The 19836-nt window shown below is 44.2% G+C and overlaps 1 protein-coding gene across 1 annotated transcript in view; it reads left to right on the forward strand.

Moving 5' to 3' along the window:
* ptprsa (protein tyrosine phosphatase receptor type Sa) overlaps positions 1–19836 on the forward strand; it is a 282355-nt gene that overhangs the window by 131147 nt on the left and 131372 nt on the right. The window contains 1 exon segment of the mRNA XM_080431352.1: positions 6479–6667. Coding sequence (XP_080287478.1) covers positions 6479–6667 — 189 coding nt within the window.

A 19836-nucleotide genomic window follows, 5' to 3' on the forward strand; every position in this document is an offset into this window, starting at 1 on the left:
ACCCCCAGAAGCAAAGATTTTAGTTAAAAATGTATACATTCAAAGATTTGACAAATTTTCACGATTTTTCAAAAATAGCAGATATACAAACTCGGTGCCGCGCTATGAGCTTGTATATCTGCTATTTTTGAATAGCCAAATAAATCTAAATGATACAGACGCAGGTCTGCGCTTCACGATGTAAAGTTTTGGCCCGAGCAGCAGCAGCACCACACCACAGCAGGCCTTCGGAATGGACGTGCGACACAACACACGCCGTCCCGCGGACCGATTAGGTCATACAGCAGGAGCTGTGACTCCGTTGGCGCTCGGAACGGAATTTGTCATCGCCGAGGAACACCAGCATGCATCATAGCGAAATGTAATTGCCGGGACAGTCATGGGGAACTGGACAGCCCCAGGGAACTCTGTGATGAAATCAGCCTGTGTCATTGGTTGCCCCGCACACACACACACACACACACACACACACACACACACACACACACACACACACACACACACACAGACACACACAGACACACACAGACACACACAGACACACACACACACACACACACACACACACACACACACACACATTGTATTACTATACTTGTGAGGATGTCAACATTTTTAGGACGTCGATTTTATGAGTGACATTTTTTATTTTTGGGAGTTTTCAACCCTAAAGGTCCTTACACACCGGGGCGATTTTTTTCATGCGAATAATATGTTTTTTTTTAAAACCTTATAAAGTCAATGAAAGCTTCCACATCAGTTTCGCGGAGCTAAAAAAGCGTCTTTTAATTATTCGGAACGAGTCCGAATTTTGCGCATATTCGCATATTCGCCGGTGTGTAACCGCCTTAAGCCTGAAGCTGAAAAGGCCATGCAACGCTTTGTGAGCTTGTAGATCTGCTATTTTTGGTTTTGTGTGATATCGTTCCACAGCTGAGTATACAATAGGCAAACAGTTACCCCCAACCCCTAAACCTAAACTCTAAATGCTTAATCCTAAACCCTATCCACAAAACCTGAATCTTCTCCTAATTGTAAACCTACCATTTTCTTCTTTTCTCTTCACGTCTATTTCTCAAATTCTACTATGTGGGGACATTTGGTCCTCACAAATATAGTAATACAAGTACACGCACACACGCATGCACACGTAAGCACACGTACGCACACACTCACATACGCAAATACTGACCCTGAACTAACAGCCCCTCCGTGAGCAATCTATTTATTTTTGCATGGGCGCTTTAATCGACAAGGCCTGTAATCTTGCAGCGGGGCAGTTGTAGGGATTGATGCTATCACACTCTATTCCTGGAGGAAGCTAATAACCCAAAACCCATGTGTGGTGTTTATTCTACGCTGCTGTGTCTCGGACACCAGTGGTGGAAGAAGAAATACTCCATAGCACAATGTATGAATAGTCTGTTACAAGTGAAAGTCCTGTATTCAAATCTCCCTTGAGTAAAATTATTCAAAATGTCCCTTGAGTGAAAAGTATTGGCATCAATATACTTAAAATACCAAAAGGAAAAGTATTTATAATGCAGAATGTCCCACAATGTCCCAAGTTTTTTCAAAGACAGAATGTGTAAAAAAAAAAGCATATCTACAAGCTGACCACACGATGCAACGCGTTTTGAGCTTGTATATCGGCTTTTTCAAGTTTTTTAAGTGTTACTGTACAAAGGCCTTAATTGGTTAATGTTTGTTTTGTAATAATAATCTAAATCAAAAGTAACTATCTAACGCTTTCAAATAATTGTAGTGGAGTAGAAAGTACAATGTTTACCTCTGAGATGTAGGGGAGTAGAAGTATAGGGTTAGGGTTAGTATTGAAAAATGGACACATACTCAAGTAAAGTAAATTGAATTCAAAATTGCTACTTCAGCACAGTGCCTAAGTTAATGCCCTTAGTTTACTTTCCACCATTGCTTAGACCCAGACTGGGTCTAAGCAGTCTCCCCCTCCTTTCGCTCATGTGTTTGTTTGTTTTCTGGTCCGTCCGGTCGGTGTGTGTGCTCTTTCAGGTCCTCTTCTCCCGGCAGATCCCTGCCTCTGCCGCCTGTCCGCTTCCATTAGCCTCAACTCCACTAACTCAGTGGCTTTTTGTTGTGTGTTTTCAGCTTCATTACCGTATAGCCATCGTGGGACATGGTGTTGTCCTGCACCCAGCCATGCATAGAGCACATATATATACAGCACTCTAGAGCCAAACCTCCCCCAATGGAGAATATCGTTGCTCTCGGGCAGAAACCACTTATCTCCATATTCTAACTTTTTGTGTTTTTTTGTAAATTAATGCCCTACTTGATCACTCTACAGTGTCACACAAAAGCATCATACAGTAAGTAGCAGATCCGCAAGGTAAAAAAAGTTTTGAGCTTGTCAATCTGCTACTTTTGAATTGGAATCCTGAAAAGTAACAGTTTTGGAGGCTTCCACTCGACAGAGACGATATACACATGAACCTACACACGTTTGTATTACTATACTTAAACATCAACATTTTAAGCGTGATTTTTGATTTTTTTGCTATTCCCCCCCATTTCTAGCCTTCGGTGGGTAGCATCGGCAAGCAACTAGGTATAATAAATCAGGCATAGTGCCAAACCTAACCCGTAAACCTAACCTCTAAATGCCTAATCCTAACCCCAACATGAATATTTGCCTAATTGTAAAAGAGAATCTTGTTATAACCCTGAAACAACCATTTCAACACAACACACCTGTAGCCAGAGGGGTCCTAGTAGTGTTCAGGGGTGTCTGGCACACAAAGAACATCAGAGGCACATGGATAGACATTGTGCTGAGAGAAGGTACACGTCACTCTGTCTGGGGTTTTTTTGCGTCGTAAAACTAGCCAGTGCTGTCCTCCTGTCTTGGGGGACCCAGATACAAAGAGATTATACAGCGGCGGTCGTGAATAATCGATGGGCAGGATTCAGCGAGAAGCCTAAAACAGCATAAACGCCTCGACTTCTTTGAAGCGAGCGTTGAAATATTCATGGCTCCACTGCTGCAGTCGGCCCCTCCGATGTGAGGTAACCGCTGTCTTCTCCCTCGTCTTTTCCATCCCTGGCTTTGGGCTGTGTTTTTATCGTTGGGTTGTTGTGTTTGCGTGACTCGGCAAGACAGACGGACAGCTTTTATCGTCTCTCCAACTGTGACTATCATCCCTTATTCCCTCAATGGAGGGCATCGACCGCGGTGGACAAAGTACTGCAACTTACTTGAGTCAAAGTACAGAGTCAAGTCCTGGTCAAATGTTATGCAACTACAAGTGACAGTTGCTCTTTCAGTGTACTTGAGTTAAAGTATTAGTACTTGGCTTTAAAAATTATTTTAAAAAAAGTATTCAAACGTACAAATTGCAAAGTATTTTTTTTAAATATCAGTCCATTTCTGTATTGAAAGACATAAAAAAAAAGCAAAAAGACTTTCCAGAAGCACATATTTGAATAGTAATAATTAAGTAAGAATAATAATAATAAGTGGTTCATTCATATTGTACCCTTTCCATTCCTAGACACATTGTGGGGTAAAAAGTACCATATTTGTCTTTGAAATGTATAGTGGAGTGAAACAAGTCATAAGTATCCACAAATACTCAAGTAAAGTACAGATTGTCTCTGTCGGGTAGAAACCTCATTATTTCCATAGCTGTTACTTTTCAGGATTCAAATTCAAAAACAGCAAAAGTAGCAGATGAAAAAAACAGATATGTCTTGATTGTTCAAGCACTTTGTAACATTGTTTAAAAAAGTGCTATACAAATTATGTTTTATTATTATTATTACTAGTCCATACCCGGTCGACGCATCCGTGGGGGGATATGCGCACAGGATCTGGCAACCCGGGAGGCGACATTCTTTCCCACAAAAACGCTAATAAACAGCTGAGATTTGGTGATATCGAAAAACGGGCTTTGCAGTTCCGTGCAAATTCAGATCAATTGCTCCAGCCACTGAGGAGAACAGGGGGAGAACAATTTTGGCCTCACCACCACTACACCATGCACCACTACAGAGGTTTGTCAAATTATAGGAGGATTATCGTCAAGCTGAAAATTTGTCGTGAAGCGATGCGTTTGGAGCTTGCGGATCGGCTACTTTTTATACTTTTGTGTGACGCTTTAGTATGATCAAGTAGGCCATTAATTTACAAATTAATTTATTGCCCGACAGCAACGAGATACTCAAGTACCGTAAATGCACTTTGTTACTGTCCACCATGCACTGGGCATGGAGGCCATGGCCAGCACGACATCCCGTCGTGATGTCTACTCTGCACGCTTGGTGTGTGAGGTCATCGTCTCTCTCTCTCTCTCCCTGAGCGCCAGATGAAGAGTAGTGATCTATACCTCTTAACTCAGTGGGACAGCACAGCTTTTATGACGCCACCTCAGGCGTCTGACGCATTTTTACAGTACAGGGTCACCCGCAGGGGTTCCCACTTGGCCAGGAATGAGTCACTACTCCACTACCCCCCTCTGGCTGGATTCTGTCGGGTGACGGAGGTCAGGCGTTAAGTACCAGGGCACTTTCATCTGAAGCACAGCAGAGAGTGCAGCCGCTTAGCGATGCTGATGAACACTGAGTGAATTAGGCCCTCGTTCCGTCTCTCTCATCCAATCATGTGTGATTATTGGGCTTTTCCCTCTGCCATGCCCAAAGGCCAAAGTTATCTGTAAGAGGGTTTGTCCGTATTGTCGGCTGTTTTCGGGAAAGCGTGTTTAGTGTAGAGCGAAAACAGGAGGTGGTTAATTACAGACTGTTTGTCTATTCTTTTATATGGCACAACAAGTGTTTATTGTTATTATGAACACAGCTATGTCGCCATAGGAAGTAATCAATAGTGTGGATAGTACAAATATAACATTTACAATTTACTCAATGTTATGCTTGGGTTTGTAACTGTGGATATCCAACCTTTATGTGAATTACCATTATGAGATTGCTCAGCTGAAATTAGCTGTATGAGTGTGGTTCTGCTGCTGGCACATATGTACTAGAGTCGGAAATGCGATGGAGCACTTTTTCTAGTTTATTGCTAGATTTATTTATAACTTCATACTTGGTATCGACCGATTGAAAAAAAAAATGGAATCAGAACATCCCTGATATGTACAGTACAATACTCCCACAGTCCCCAACCACCAACAGAGAGCCAACAACACAGAGTGTATATGGGCGTTCATCTATAATTCAGCCATTCTGTGCACATTTGACATTGGAGCAGCATGTGATGAAATGTTTGCTCAACATCACTAGCAGGGATCAAGTCGGCAGGTGTGTTGCCTTTGGTTGCCCTCTTATATTTGCTCAGGGTTGGTGACTCGTTGAGGAAGGCGACCTTGGTTCTCTGGGTCTTTCCTTCATCCCTTCCTTCCTCTGAAATCTCTGAAGTCTCAGGCATCTACAGTATGAGTGTGAGGTTTCGGTGGGAGTATCTGTTAGAATTCAGTGCACTTAACAGGTTTATCCATCAGCTGACGTGTTGGTCTGTCTGCATAGGTAGCTCATATAATCCCGCATTCTAGAAGTGTATCCATCGTAGCAGGTCTGAGGTAAATTGGGATTAAGGATGTTCCATTATGTTCGGATGCTATTAGATCAACTGAAATTGCCGGCGTTTAGGTTTGACGCCCCCGAAGGGATTTGGAAAATAGAATAGATGATGTGAACGTCTTTTTCTTATTACTGTTATACTAAGCCAGTCTGTAAGCATTTGTGTGTGTGTGTGTGTGTGTGTGTGTGTGTGTGTGTGTGTGTGTGTGTGTGTGTGTGTGTGTGTGTGTGTGTGTGTGTGTGTGTGTGTGTGTGTGTGTGTGTGTGTGTGTGACACATTCTAATATATCTGCGTATCATTCTGCATACCTTATTCATGAAGAAAAAATAACACATGGCCCAGGACAATTAAATGTTCATGAATGGTCTATGACAGCCTTCTGTTGTTTAGTTTTTTTGTCCTTGTCCTCGTTCAGGTCTCTGACAGCCACAGGGATAAACAAAAAGTGTTTCTGAGCCCTGGGCCATGACACACCTCCAGCGCTTTCTAGTCAACATGGTCAGACAGAATTCAACAGAATTCTACTAAATTCATAACGATCCTCATGAACCTGAACACTGGTAGACAAACGCTAACGGGGGGGGGGGGGGGGGTTCCAGGGGGTCGAAAGTAAATTTGGTTAATATAGCATCAAAATTTAGTTTAACCACTTTGACCACTTTTATTTATTTTCATATTCTTGAAACATTGTAACAACACAATTCTTGTATGGGGGGGGGGGGGGGTGTCCCTGGCACAAACTATTTTCAGATGGGTGGGGGGTTCCGTGGCACAAACTCTTTTCAGATAGGGGGAGTCCCTGGCACAAACTATTTTCAGATAGGGGGTGCGGGGCCAAATACGAAGAAAATTTGTTTGAGAACCACTGAATTCAACGTTAAATGTCCCAATGTCCATTTCTCTCCACAGAGGACCTGCTGCCGGCTGGCTTCCCCAACATCGACATGGGCCCCCAGCTGAAGGTGGTGGAGCGAACGCGCACGGCCACCATGCTCTGCGCCGCCAGCGGCAACCCCGACCCAGAGATCACCTGGTTCAAGGACTTCCTGCCCATCGACCCCAGTGCCAGTAACGGACGAATCAAACAGCTGCGTTCAGGTAAGGACAAGATGAGCCTTTGTGTGGCTTCGTTCATGGGCCTCCAAGCTAACCCTGGTCTGCATTTCAGCGGAGGGTCGTGTCCGCGGTCGTGTTTTGAAGTACCAAGGGGCTTGTCAGGGTTGTTTCGTTTTGAATTGAGCGGCAGTGGACAGCTTCTTCTTCTTGCGCTGAAATTTGAGCTTGTCCCTGAGAATGAGCAGGAAGACAACTGACAGACAGACCGATGACATTCTCTAAAAGAGGCCCTCAATCTTTATTTGAACTACAAGGGCGTTTAACCCATCATTATCTTTATTACGTTTGTTTCAGCAAAGCCTAGGTTAACAACTTACAGTATGTGATCATGCTGTGCATGTCAAAAGTAATATATAGGTATATGTCACTTAAATGTGCACTATCCACAATTTAACACAAATATTTATCTACGACAAATATTTAAAAAACAACGTCTGAAGCAGCAGTAATTGAGGCCTTCACATGATTTACTACATGCTCAGAAAATGTGTCATAGCATAGAGAGAAGCAGCGCCATCCAAATTGCTCTCTGCCACAACAAACGTGGTGGATGTGTTGTCTTGTTTTTTCCATTGATTGCAGTCCCATCGAGAGACCCAGTAAAGCAAAGTCTAATTATGTTGCTAATTAAGAGCAGGGCCTGCAGTGGCCCCCGGGCAACACAGTGGTAGATATTTCAGGTCGATCATTCGTCACCATCCGAAAAATCCAATGGCTCCCATTTGATTTGCTGCTGCTAATGTAAATCAGGGTAGACACGACTAAATAAAGGCTCTGTGGCCATCGAGCTACTGCCCCAGTTGTTGTGGGGGGGTGCCTCGGGATCCATACACCGACACCACTTCCATGTGTTTGGCTGGGAAGACCTTAGATGATACCGTAGAACTCTCCCAGATATGTTTTAATTCCCCCAACTGCAACTCACCACCAGTGTGTTTCTATTACTGGCAGTCCCTTTGACTTTTAAGTGGTTGAGCACATCAAAGTTGAAATGACTAAACCGGGACGACCCCAATTGTGTCCAGAAAAATGAGAGCTTTGAGTGGTGCTGGAATGTTAGCTGTGTTGTAGATGGATGTTGCACAAGTCTTCAGGCTGCTGTGTTCCTGGGCTCTTGGCAGGCTGTGGCCCTTCTTCCCTGCCTGTGGAAGGAGCAGAGACACTCCAGGAGATCTTCGGGGAGGGCTGCCAAGGCATTTTGACTTTAGTCTGAGGACACGGGGGCCACCTTGGGGGATTGTAAAAAGAGACAAAAAAGAGACAGAATGTGCACCGAGTTTCACATGCTAATGCTTCCAATGCCTGGTCGCTGTTTGTTATACCTTAATCCATCAAGACCGGGAACGCGTCTGTGTCATTTTAAGATTGCTTTGGCTATTCAAAAATAGCAGATATACAAGCTCAAAGCGTGGCACCGAGTGCCACACTATGAGCTTGTAGATCTGCTATTTTTTTTTTTTTATCATGAAAATGTGTGCAAATCTTGGAATATTTGTAACTTTGTAACATCTGTAACTCAAATCTTTGCTTCTGGGGGTCCCTGGAACAAAATATTTTACAAATGTTTGCTTTAAAAAATATATATTCAAAGATTTGCACACATTTTCACGATAAAAAAATCAAATTCCAGATCTACAAACTCGTAGCACGGCACTCAGTGCCGCATCACAAACTTGTATATCTGCTGTTTTTTTTAATAGCAAAAGAAATCTTAAAATGACATATTTGTTCCCGTTTTGAATGGGTTAAACCCCAGCAGTTAACGCTCACTGGGACTTTGATGTAAATCAGGGTATACCATTGGGGCGAAAAGGTATTTAGATCATGACTATGAATCACAATGATTAGTTAGTTTCAACAACAGAAGTATGTTGTTGTACATTTTTAGCATCTTAAATTAAACGCGATGTTATACAGTTAAACACCATTTACTGTGTGCCCTCATTTAACATATGCCAGTCCCTAGAGACACTTTTAATCCAAACTGGTTTACAATACTAGAAGGGCATACTGTAGCTACATTTTTAGCATCGGTGGGCCCCAGTGGAAAAACAAGCCTCTTATCCTGGCAGTGTTATTACCACGCTATGCCCAGCTACACTCCACCACTGGGGCTCATTTATTAAGTTTAACAAGCAAACATTCATAACAAACAAAAATAATGAAGCAGCGCTGCTATGCACCACTGAGATAGGCTTTATTTTCCAAATTTATGAAGGCCATAGAAAACATTTGTGTGTTAGACGGGTTAGTCCGATGGCACCGCACGGATGCACAGTGAAATCCTCCGTGTTCATTCATCCACTTGTAACTCTGAGAGGGTACAAATGGGATGGGCCCGTCTGTGCCCTCTCAGAGTTAAATTAACTCTGAGGACTTGACTGCCGAGGACTGAATTAACACAAGGTATTCTGTCTATCCTCCCTCTTGTCTGTCTGTCTCACACTGTCTCTCTGAGTCATGTCTCACTGAAATGATGGTTGTTCTCTGTTCACTGTATTTGTGTCTGTAAGTCTGTCTGTCTGTCTCCGTCTGTCCGTCTGTCCGTCCGTCCGTCAGTCTGTCTGTCTGTCAGTCTGTCCGTTTGTCTGTCCGTCCATCTGTTGAAACTGTTGATGTGTCTCTGTTCACATCTCAGAGTCTTCAACATCTTCCATCTTGACATTCAACCACCTCTTAACCTGATATATAACCAGAAGCCAACGACACTAACTGTTTCAACCTCAAGTCTAACCAGCTTCACTTATTTGTTTTCTATTTCAGTTGTCGGGCGCTGTTGTAAACTTTATTGACTGCAATTTAGTTTTATAGCTGATAACAAGTTTGAGTTGGAATAACAGACACAAACCAGTAAGCAGTGTTTGGTCTATAATGATATAACTGTGAACTCCGTACATCACGTTAAACTTAAAAAGTTAAACAGTTGTTGACATTTGTGGCTTGGAGTAACCTTAACTTGTGCTTGCGCTGATGTTTATGACAGCTGTTTTAACGCAAAAAAGCGACCTACCTCAACTGTGGTTCCCATGACTCTTGGGTGGCGCCCTCTCTCTTTCTCTTCTCCTTCTCTCCTCTCTTTCTCTCTCTCAGCAACTTTTTTCAGCCTCACCCTGAAATGAACTATTCTCTTCTTCCCTCCCCTTTCTTTTTCTGTTTACTTTCTCTTTCCTTCCTTTTCCTTCCTTTGTGGTTCTCAGAAGCCTTTGGTAAGTGCCACGAGCCCCACACCAAGTCTCCTTGAAGGCAGATGGCCTTTTCAAAACTACTCTTCCAAAACTGCATGCCCTCCCCTCACCCATCCCCCCCCCCCCTCCTCCCCTCCTCCTCTCTCTCTCTCTGTTTCTGTTTCACATGCTGCCACTGATGCCAGCGTTGTCCTGTCTCCCCTGCTGGAAGGTGAAGCAAGGACATTTAGCGCTGTGACAGCAGCGCGTTGTTATTATTACCACTCATCTACCTGTGACACACGTACTGTTCTTACCCCGTGCTGTACACTCTGTTCTTCAGCAATGCTTTGCATTCCTTGTGATCCTGTAGTATGTTCCCAGTTCAACCACAGTCTTCTACTGCTGGCCACTGGGAGCTGACCAGTACAACCACAGACTTATACTGTTGGCTACTGAGAGCTGACCAGTTAGGCCAGAGTTTTTTTTTTTTACTGATGGCCAGTGTGAGCTGACCAGTACAACCACAGTCTTCTCACTGTTTGCCATTGGAAGCTGACCAGTACAACCACAGACTTAAATGTTGGCTACTGGGAGTTGACCAGTACAACCACAGTCTTTTACTGTTAGCCACTGGGATCTGACCAGTGCTGTTGGCCACTGTGAGCTGACCAGTACAACCACAGTCTTCTCACTGTTTGCCATTGGAAGCTGACCAGTACAACCACAGACTTAAATGTTGGCTACTGGGAGTTGACCAGTACAACCACAGTCTTTTACTGTTAGCCAGTGGGAGCTGACCAGTGCTGTTGGCCACTGTGAGCTGACCAGTACAGCCACCGTCGTATACTGTTGGCCACTGGGAGTTGACCAGTACAACCACATTCTTCTACTTTTGGCCACTGAGATCTGACCAGTACAACCACAGTCGTATACTGTTGGCCACTGGGAGCTGACCAGTACAACCACAGTCTTCTACTGTTGGCCACTGGTAGCTGACCAGTACAACCACAGTATTATACTGTTAGCCACTGGGAGTTGACCAGTACCACTGGGAGCTGACCAGTACAACCACAGTATTATACTGTTAGCCACTGGGAGTTGACCATTACAACCACAGTATTATACTGTTAGCCAGTGGGAGCTGACCAATACAACCACAGTCTTCTACTGTTCAACGTCAGGTGCCTTGCTCAAGGGGAGCTCTTCACATAAAGTGGGGAGTCCATCATAGTTCCTCTAAGAGGAAAGAAAATCACTGTATTTGTATCAGAGACAATTCTACCTGTTCCTTTTCTTTACAGACAATATTTGAGGCTCATTAAAATGATCCACCTTAAGGGAGGAGACAATCTGTATCCCCCTACACACACACACACTCACACACAGACACACATGCACGCACACACACACACACACACACACACACACACTCATGTGCACGCACACGCACACACACACACACACACACACACGCACGCACACGCACACGCACACGCACACACCAAATTGATTCCAACTTTTGCAATAACATTCCCTGGCCGTCCAAGAGAGAAAAAGGAGCATTTGGTGCTTGCAGTGATTGGTGACAGGGGTAGAAGTATGTTGGGTTCCTTCCAGGTGAGGGACAGACGCTGAGGGAGCAGCTGAGGACCAACCTCCCCCCATCCCCCCAGAAACTATACGACCAAACATCCAAAAGATTGTTCTCAGGAGAAAGTTTCTTTCATTTTATTTTTCCTCCTCCTGCCCAGCTGGCTCTCATCCCAGCATACCAGCACCCCCACCCCCACCCCAAACCAAGCTCTGAAGCCAGTCCCAAGGACAGACGCAGAGAGAGGGAGAGAGGGAGAGAGAGAGTGGGAGAGGGAGGGAGGGAGCTCAAGGAAACAATTCATTTGTCCTCCTCTCAGGGCTTCTGTTTGAAGCCACTTTCCACAAACACACTCAGGGGAATTACTTTTATCTTTTTAATCTCTTTGTTTTGAGGCGATTTATGCTTTGCTTAGAAGCATAATGTAGAGAGACGAGGAAGGAAGAGGGTGGACACATGTTAACTGGCGAAGCCACCCGGAACACATTAACCGAAAAATAATATCAAAACCGATATTTAGAACCAGCAACTGACGTAATCTTGCTCATGTAGGTTAATTGACCAATCGAGAAGCATTTCATTTTTTTATATATCAACAAATATTTTAATAGTTTATAATCGACTGAATTGATTAGTTTGATTAACCACTTAGCCATGTAGCCTATTATGCTTCATTCTACAATGGTGGCGTACAAAAAAGGGACAATAACCAATCTAAAAGCTCACAGTGCGTCGAGATGCGACGCGTTGTGAGATTCTAGATCTGCCATTTTCATTTGTTTTTATTTATTTTTATCGTTCATAAATCATATTCCAAAGTTTGAAAAAATGATGATATTGATTTGAAGTCATATCGTCTGGCCCTAAATGTGATTAAGGCCATTTTACACCGGCGATAATGCAATGCGACGTGAATACTCTCGCATTATCATGTTCAGTGATACATAAGAACATTAAAACATAAAACATAAAACATAAGAAATCAATAATTGATTGAGTGTAACACTCAATCAATTGTATTCGGCCTCAACAGTGTTTTTGTGGATAACATGTGAAAGGCTGGCCAATGGTAATATAACATAATAGTATGTATATTAGTAATAATCAGGTTAATTTCAGGTAATTTCCACATGAGAAAGTGTCCATTGTGTTCAAATAGTAGCTAGTTACACATTGATTTGGAGTGAAAGTTAGAAGAATGGTACATCTGTGGAAGTAGCAGAGCCAGTGAAGGCTTCCTCTGTGTGAAGTTACTGTTTAGCTCTGATTCCTTTTCTACTTAAGAGCTCTCACTGGAAAGCTCGTTCAGTCAGCGCTATTCTGGATTTATACTGATGAGAAAAAGTCCTGGACCCCCCCAAATCCTCTCGATGTTTGTGCTTCTTGGTGCAGCACATCAGTATGTGTACGTACTCACTCACGCACGCTCGCGCACGCACGCGTGCACACAATCGGCTTGACAAGCCATCTTCAATCCACCCTCTTTACCAGGAGCAGATGTGTTTCGAACATGAAATAATAAGCTTATATAGATGAAAATATGTCAGTATTTTAGTGCAGCGATTCCCAACCTGTGGGCTGGGGACCACTTTTGTGGCCGTGAGGATATCGCAAGTGGGCCCCCAAATAATTGGCAAAACACTAAGATTTCGATGATAATATTACATTAAAATAAAAAAAATGTCATGGTATATTTTTTTTAAAACCTTGCATACTTAATTATCATTGTGATACCAATAGGAACTTAAAGTATACTATGTTAACGGAACACAATCGATTGATCTATCATTAAAATAAACATGCTCTGAAAATGCACGCAGCCCAACCATCTGACCACTTAACAAGTGGTTAAGTGGTCAGATGGGTGGACCTTCAAGATTTCCGAGTGCGGGACCTGATGCAAAAAAGGTTGTGAATCGCCGTTTTTGTGCATTTTCTTGGTGGAAAGTAGCATACATGAGATTTGGATCATCATGGGTGTCCTGTCAGGATCCTTAGACCACATGTCTGTGTACTGTGTAAAGCCCAGATCCTTATGAACCAGCCCTGTCTTTTTCTGCAATGCGTGTGTGCACACACGTGCGTGAGTGTGTCCTTGGCAGAAATACGTCTTGAAAAGGCTGGAAAAGTTTCCCTGATGCTTTTACTGAATCAGTAGGGACTTTCCTTCTCGCCTTGTTTTCAGCTCTTTCATGGTCAGATGTTTGTTTACCGTTTCTGGGGCTCTGTATTTAGTTGTTCTACTTTTCTTTTGCTTCAGGAATGCTCTCAGCCTCAGAGTGTAAATCGGGGTTTAATGATGACACCTCTGACGTAGATTGGCGGAGAGGCCCGAGCTAGGGATGCACGATATCAATCAGCCATAATTCATCACAAATGTGTTGTTGGCATCGGACAGATATAAAAATTATTCCCATTATTATGTTGCACCGATATGATGAAGCATTAATGCTGTGCCAATTTTGATGGGGAAAAAATTACTTTTCAACCTACCAACACCGGAGACAATGTCTGCGCTGTGGAATTATTTCAAAGCATCATAGTTGCAGTATAACAGGTGTACACAGTAAAGCCTACTGGTGGAAACCGGTACTGCTATACCAGTATCCATATCGGTCAATATGACCATGGAAATGCCCTCCTCTCCCCATGTGGGCGATTGCCTTACACTGAACCCAAAGCCGCCGTATCTAAGGAAAACACATTTTATAGTGCACTGGCTTGGCCGACTGAAGGACTGGCTGGCTGACTAGCTGATTGGCTAACCGGGGCTGGTTACACGCAGCGCTGGCAGAGCTGTGATATTTGCATGCCGAGCCCCAGGCGGAGAGCTCTTCTAGAGGTGTGGAAGCAGCCTGACATTTCTCCCTGGTCCTCCCCAGGGCTCCGGACCCCAGGCCCTCGCTGGCCTTGTCAGCCAGAGCAGATTACCCAGTGGTCGAGAGGGGACAACTGGAAGTGGTGCATATTCATAGGGAATAAGGTCTCTGTATGTCAAAAGTTCAACATGTTGACCTCAATACATTCAGCCGACAGAGGCACGGCATGTTCCTGGCCTTGCGACCTTGTGGCCGTTGTGCCATGTCTGGATTTAGATACATATATACATGCAACAAGCCACATTAACAGATGTGTATTCATATACCCAAGTCGAATCTGTAAGCAGATTGAAATGCAGATTTTGGTACGATGCGGAACGCTGTACCAACGTTCACCTCGGCTGTGACCTGCGGAGGGTGACAGGGGTTTTATCCAGATTAGGCCATGTGCCAAGCGTTGCCTGAGACCGGCTGAGGCCCGTGCCAGATCCTCTGGACATCTACGCAGTGACGAGAAGGTCAGCCAATCAACCCGCGGCTGGGGTGGGCAAAGACCATAGTGCTATGCCAAATCACGCAATCCTCCAACGCAGCGCTCCCTCCCCACCCCATCCTGCCCCAATACGACCAGCAGATGGCCTTCCTTCCTGGCCAGGATTTGCCCACAGCCTCTGGCTCGGACACAGTTATAATCCTCAATCATATTTTGAATATGATTTTTGACGGAACAGCTGGGGTGGGTGGGATATGCGAATAATCCCACACGGGCGTTCGATAACGTGGCGAGATCATCGGCCCACAGAGGTGTATTTGGGTCATTGTCACCCCTAAGCAGATGATCTGTCCCCCTGGCTGGCTCCAGCCATCGGCTCACCCAGGCTTAAGACTCTGGGCTTACGGCCCTGAGGGTTGGCGTGCTGCAACACAGGTGGATTTGTCATTGAAATTGAATCTCACGCAGGGGGGGCATCCTCTGTTAGTAGCCTTCTCAAGTCAGATAAGACTGTCAGGATTCTCATTTCATTTTATTTTCTATTTCCTTCTATCCTCTGTTCTTCACTGTCTTCATGATTCCTTTTTCATTTCCCCCATTCTCTGTTTTTATTTTTTGTTTAGAAGTGATGGATTTAAACGTACCTACCTTTGAGTGTCCGCCCTGAGATTAGGAGGTCGGGGTTCAATCCCCAGCCGGGTCATACCAAAGACTATAAAAATGGGACCCAATACCTCCCTGCTTGGCACTCAGCATCAAGTCCCTGCGACATACTAGCGTCATGTCCAGGGGATGTTCTTGCACATCAAGCTGCCTCACGCTAAGGAAACAGGAGATATGCTCCTGCCCTATGGGCCTCATGGCTCGGCAATGCTTACTTATGTTACTCTTCATTCTATTCTGTCTCTCCTCCTCTCCTTACCCCCCCTCACTCCCCCCCTCTCCTTTGTATCCCTTAACGACCCAGTCCTTTTTTAAGGTTCAAGTGACGCTTTTCGCTTTACACAAACCTGCTTCTATTAACCTAACCTTAACCTAACTATAACCTAACCTAACCTAACCCTAACCTGTAGCCTAATTATAACCCAACACCTCAACCTCACCCTAACCTTAACCTAACTATAACCCAACCTTAACCTTATCCTAACCTTAACCTAAATGTAACCTAACCTAATCTAACCTAACTATACCTATTTGAATTTCTGACTCCCTAACTCCTCAACTAAAAAAACTCCAACTAAACTGAAGGAAAAGTGAAGTGACCAGCTTCCTGCGGCCCCCTAAACAAAACGCTAACTCTTTAACAACGTAACATTCCCAGAACCCTCTGCTCCTATTCCTTGTATTATTGTGACAGCTGATGACACGGTCTGTGAAATTATCCTAGACATGAAGTTAGTCGGAAACATCTTCCCCAATTTTATTTTTTTGCCTGTTTTTTCAAAGACACCCACAGTTACTCAGTCCCAAATATGCATATGCTGTGCACTGTATATATAATGTTATTATTGTTATAACAACTTTTATGACATGTTTACAGAGGAAGGAAATACATTCACTGTCAATACGAGTTATTGGAAGTATTTTTTTCTAAAATGTACTACATACAAACATTTGAATGTATAAAATTAAGTGGCGTAAGTAGTTAACAAAATTGGCTCGCCACTTGAGCCCTATTTTATACTTTGACAATTTTTGAAGGTTTTTGCCTGAATTTGCCTTTGCCATTACCTATTCAGTTGGAAAAGCTCACAACATTTGACATTTACTTTGACCGTGAGTTCCAAATTCAAGATTTGTTTGTCCTTGAGGTTTAGGAATTGAATAGCTAGAAACACAGTGTACAGCAAAGCAGGGGAGATGTGTATGTATATATATGTATTATATATACATATGTATATATACTGTAGATGTGGGAGGTTTGAATACCAGACAGAAGCACAGCCACAGCTTCCTTCCTTCACCGCTGGTATCACAGAGGACATGGTGGGACTCAGTATGCAGGGGAGGTGCAACGGTCTGACCAGGACAAAATCTAATCTCCCCTCTACTAATGGATTGGATGGGTTTTGGAAATTGCCAGCACCGTTTTACATCTTAAACACAGGAGACCGCTCCGCTGCGTCTTCTGAGCACTGTCCGTGATGATGATGTGCTTTTGTTTGGGCACAGATTGGCTGACAGTCAGCGCTGACAGACACACATAACCTTTTAGTGTTAGATGTAAACGCACACACTCATAACTGCGTGCATCACTCACACGCAGACACACAGCCGTGAAGATACATACACACACCCTAACTGGTGGGCCTCGGCTGGAGGCAGTGTGAACTCTTGACCCCCACCCCCCCCCAGGCCCCTGGCTGTGTTAAGTAGGCCACCTCTTCTGGGCTGGCAATGCCCTGCCTGCACTCTCAGGAGTCTGCCAAGGCCACCACCCTGTCATCCTGAAGTGAGCCATCTTCAGATAGAGAGAGAAGCATGAAGGGAGACAGATAGAGGAGAGGAGAGAGAGAGAGAGAAGCATAGAGAGAGAGAGAGAGAGAGAGAGAGAGAGAGAGAGAGAGAGAGAGAGAGAGAGAGAGAGAGAGGAGAGAGAGAGAGAGAGAGAGAGAGAGAGAGAGAGAGAGAGAGAGAGAGAGAGAGAGAGAGAGAGAGAGAGAGAGAGAGAGAGAGAGAGAGAGACATTTGCAACTCTGAGAATGTACAAATATTGGTTACATTTGAGTTAAACACTCAGGATTTGAACTGTGTAGAAACAGAGAGAGGCAGAAAAAAAAAGATTGGGACAGAATGACAGATGGAGTGAGTGAGACAGGAAGGCAAAAAGTCAGAGAGAGAGTGAGGGAAGGAGGGAGAGAGAGGGAGAGAGAGAGAAAGAAAGAGAGAGAGAGAGAGAGGCCAAGGGTGCAGAGGGGGGGTCAGACAGAATACAAGATGGAGAAGTAGTGCAGCGAAATGAAACCAGACACGATGAGTGTAGGGTCACAGTTCATCCGGGCTGCCTGCACCAGCCTTCAGCCCTGCCGATAAGAGACACATTTTAACACGGTAGCAATATGACTCAAGACATTCAAGAGGCTCACCACCACCAGTCCCTCAGCTCAATACTCAATGTGCCTGTGTGTCCCTGATGGGAGAATTGGCTTGCAGCAGCGAGGCATACCGTATAACACCCCAACACGTAATCTCACAGTACACAATACAGCAGGACACATACAGAACATGACGCTAGTGTAAGCTGATAGAGTCGAGGGAAGAAGCAGTCGATTGAATGACCAGAGAAGTGGGTGTGAGGTACAGATTTTATGTATTCCAACCCCGCCAGGCTTGTGGAAGCAGTGGGACAAACCAGAAGTGAAATCTTAAGTCGAAGTTGGCTCGAATGGCTCGAATTCTCACTTTGACATGTGGCGCTTTTCCACTGCATTTCATCTCTGTGTCGCCATGGACTCCCCTATACTGCATGGAGACTCCCGAATAAGTACTCCCGTTAAGCCCTGTTTTATACTTAATCGCACGCCGGTGTCACGTAGAGAACATAGCCGATCTACACACTCACAACATGTCGCATTGCAACGTGTTATGAGCTTGTATATCAGCATTTTTTTGCTATGTAAAGAAAATACTAAAATAATGTTTGCCTACAACGACATGCCCAAAATAGCGACGCCAGGTTGAAAGTGGTAAAGATACTTTTGACTTGCCATTGTAAATGTGAAATGAATCAATATGGAGAGCAACTGCACAACCCTATTTTTCACCTAAATGTTATCAGAAACCGTTTTGTTGCACTGCGCGAGTTAAAATAGAGATCGTTTCCAGACAGCATTAGTGTTAGCATGAGCTTTAACTCGATCATCGTGTAGCACTAACGGGTCCATTTGGTTCCATTTGTTCACTCTCCGAATGATGTGGGTCCTTGAAAGTAAAAAGTCTGAGAACCACTTTTTTACGACTTTGTGGTAAAACGAAGTAAAGCGCGTATAGAGTGGAGTAGAGTTGAGCCAGTGGTACCATGCAGTGCGAAAGCGCCATTAGACTCTCTATGCTGAAATAACGTCCCCTCCAAAGCCGGCCGCCCCTGTATTACCCACTCCTCAACGACTGCCCGGTATCATTCCATTTAACCCTGCCCCGTTCAAGGTCAATTGGCTCGGAAAGAGGGCTTATGGCAGTGGAGCAGGCCTGTCAACTTAAGGCCAATCCTCTTTAGCCTCTGCCGTATCAACCAGAGGAGCGGCAATGATAAAACACACTTCTGTCTTTACGTCCAGCTCAGCCAACCATAATCGTCTCTGTGTGCGGCAGAAACCTTGTATCTCCATATTTCATCTATTAGTTTTTTTTCATAAATGAATGTTATACTGTGTTGTACAGTATGACAGTGTGGTGATTTGCAATGGATCCATTGGAACACAGGTTCTGGTTTCCATTTGCTGTAAAGTAACGGTTTTGGACATACAAGGTTTCCCCCCTACAGCGATGGTATCAAAGAACGAAAGAGTTAGACAAAGGGTCCCATTGCACCTCTGTGAGACCAGCGGTTGTTTCTGTGAGTCACGTTTAAAATAATAATGATTTAAAAAAAAACAAGAACGATTGTCCCGGAGCCCCAGTGATCTTGTCCCCAGCACCTCAATGATTCAAACTGATGAATTACACTGATGATGCTGTTTGTCTTCTTCTGGTTCTTTGTTGTTTCTTCCAGACAGTACCCCCATCCGAGGTAAGACTCTATAAACCACCTCCATAAAGAAACAGCTTCTAACTAACACACATAACAAGACATAATAACCTCTTTAACGCTTTCCACCCTTTATCTGGGTAAACTACGGAAGATAGAAGGAGGGAGTGAGACAAACAAAAAACGTGGACCCTCCTTTCAAAAGCATCAGCAACATCTACCTCTCCTGTTTCCAGCGAATGTCTCATTTATTTGTTCTGTGTTCTGTGTGTGTGCGCGTGTGTGTGTATGTGTGTATGTCTCTGCTTTCTGTCCCTCTGTCCCATGTTCCATTCCATTCTTTGGCGTGTACGGTAATTTCCCAAGCTGTGTGTGTGTGTGTGTGTGTGTGTGT

This window comes from Gymnoscopelus braueri (assembly GCF_963280865.1).
Source record: "Gymnoscopelus braueri genome assembly, chromosome: 6".
NCBI lineage: Eukaryota > Metazoa > Chordata > Actinopteri > Myctophiformes > Myctophidae > Gymnoscopelus > Gymnoscopelus braueri.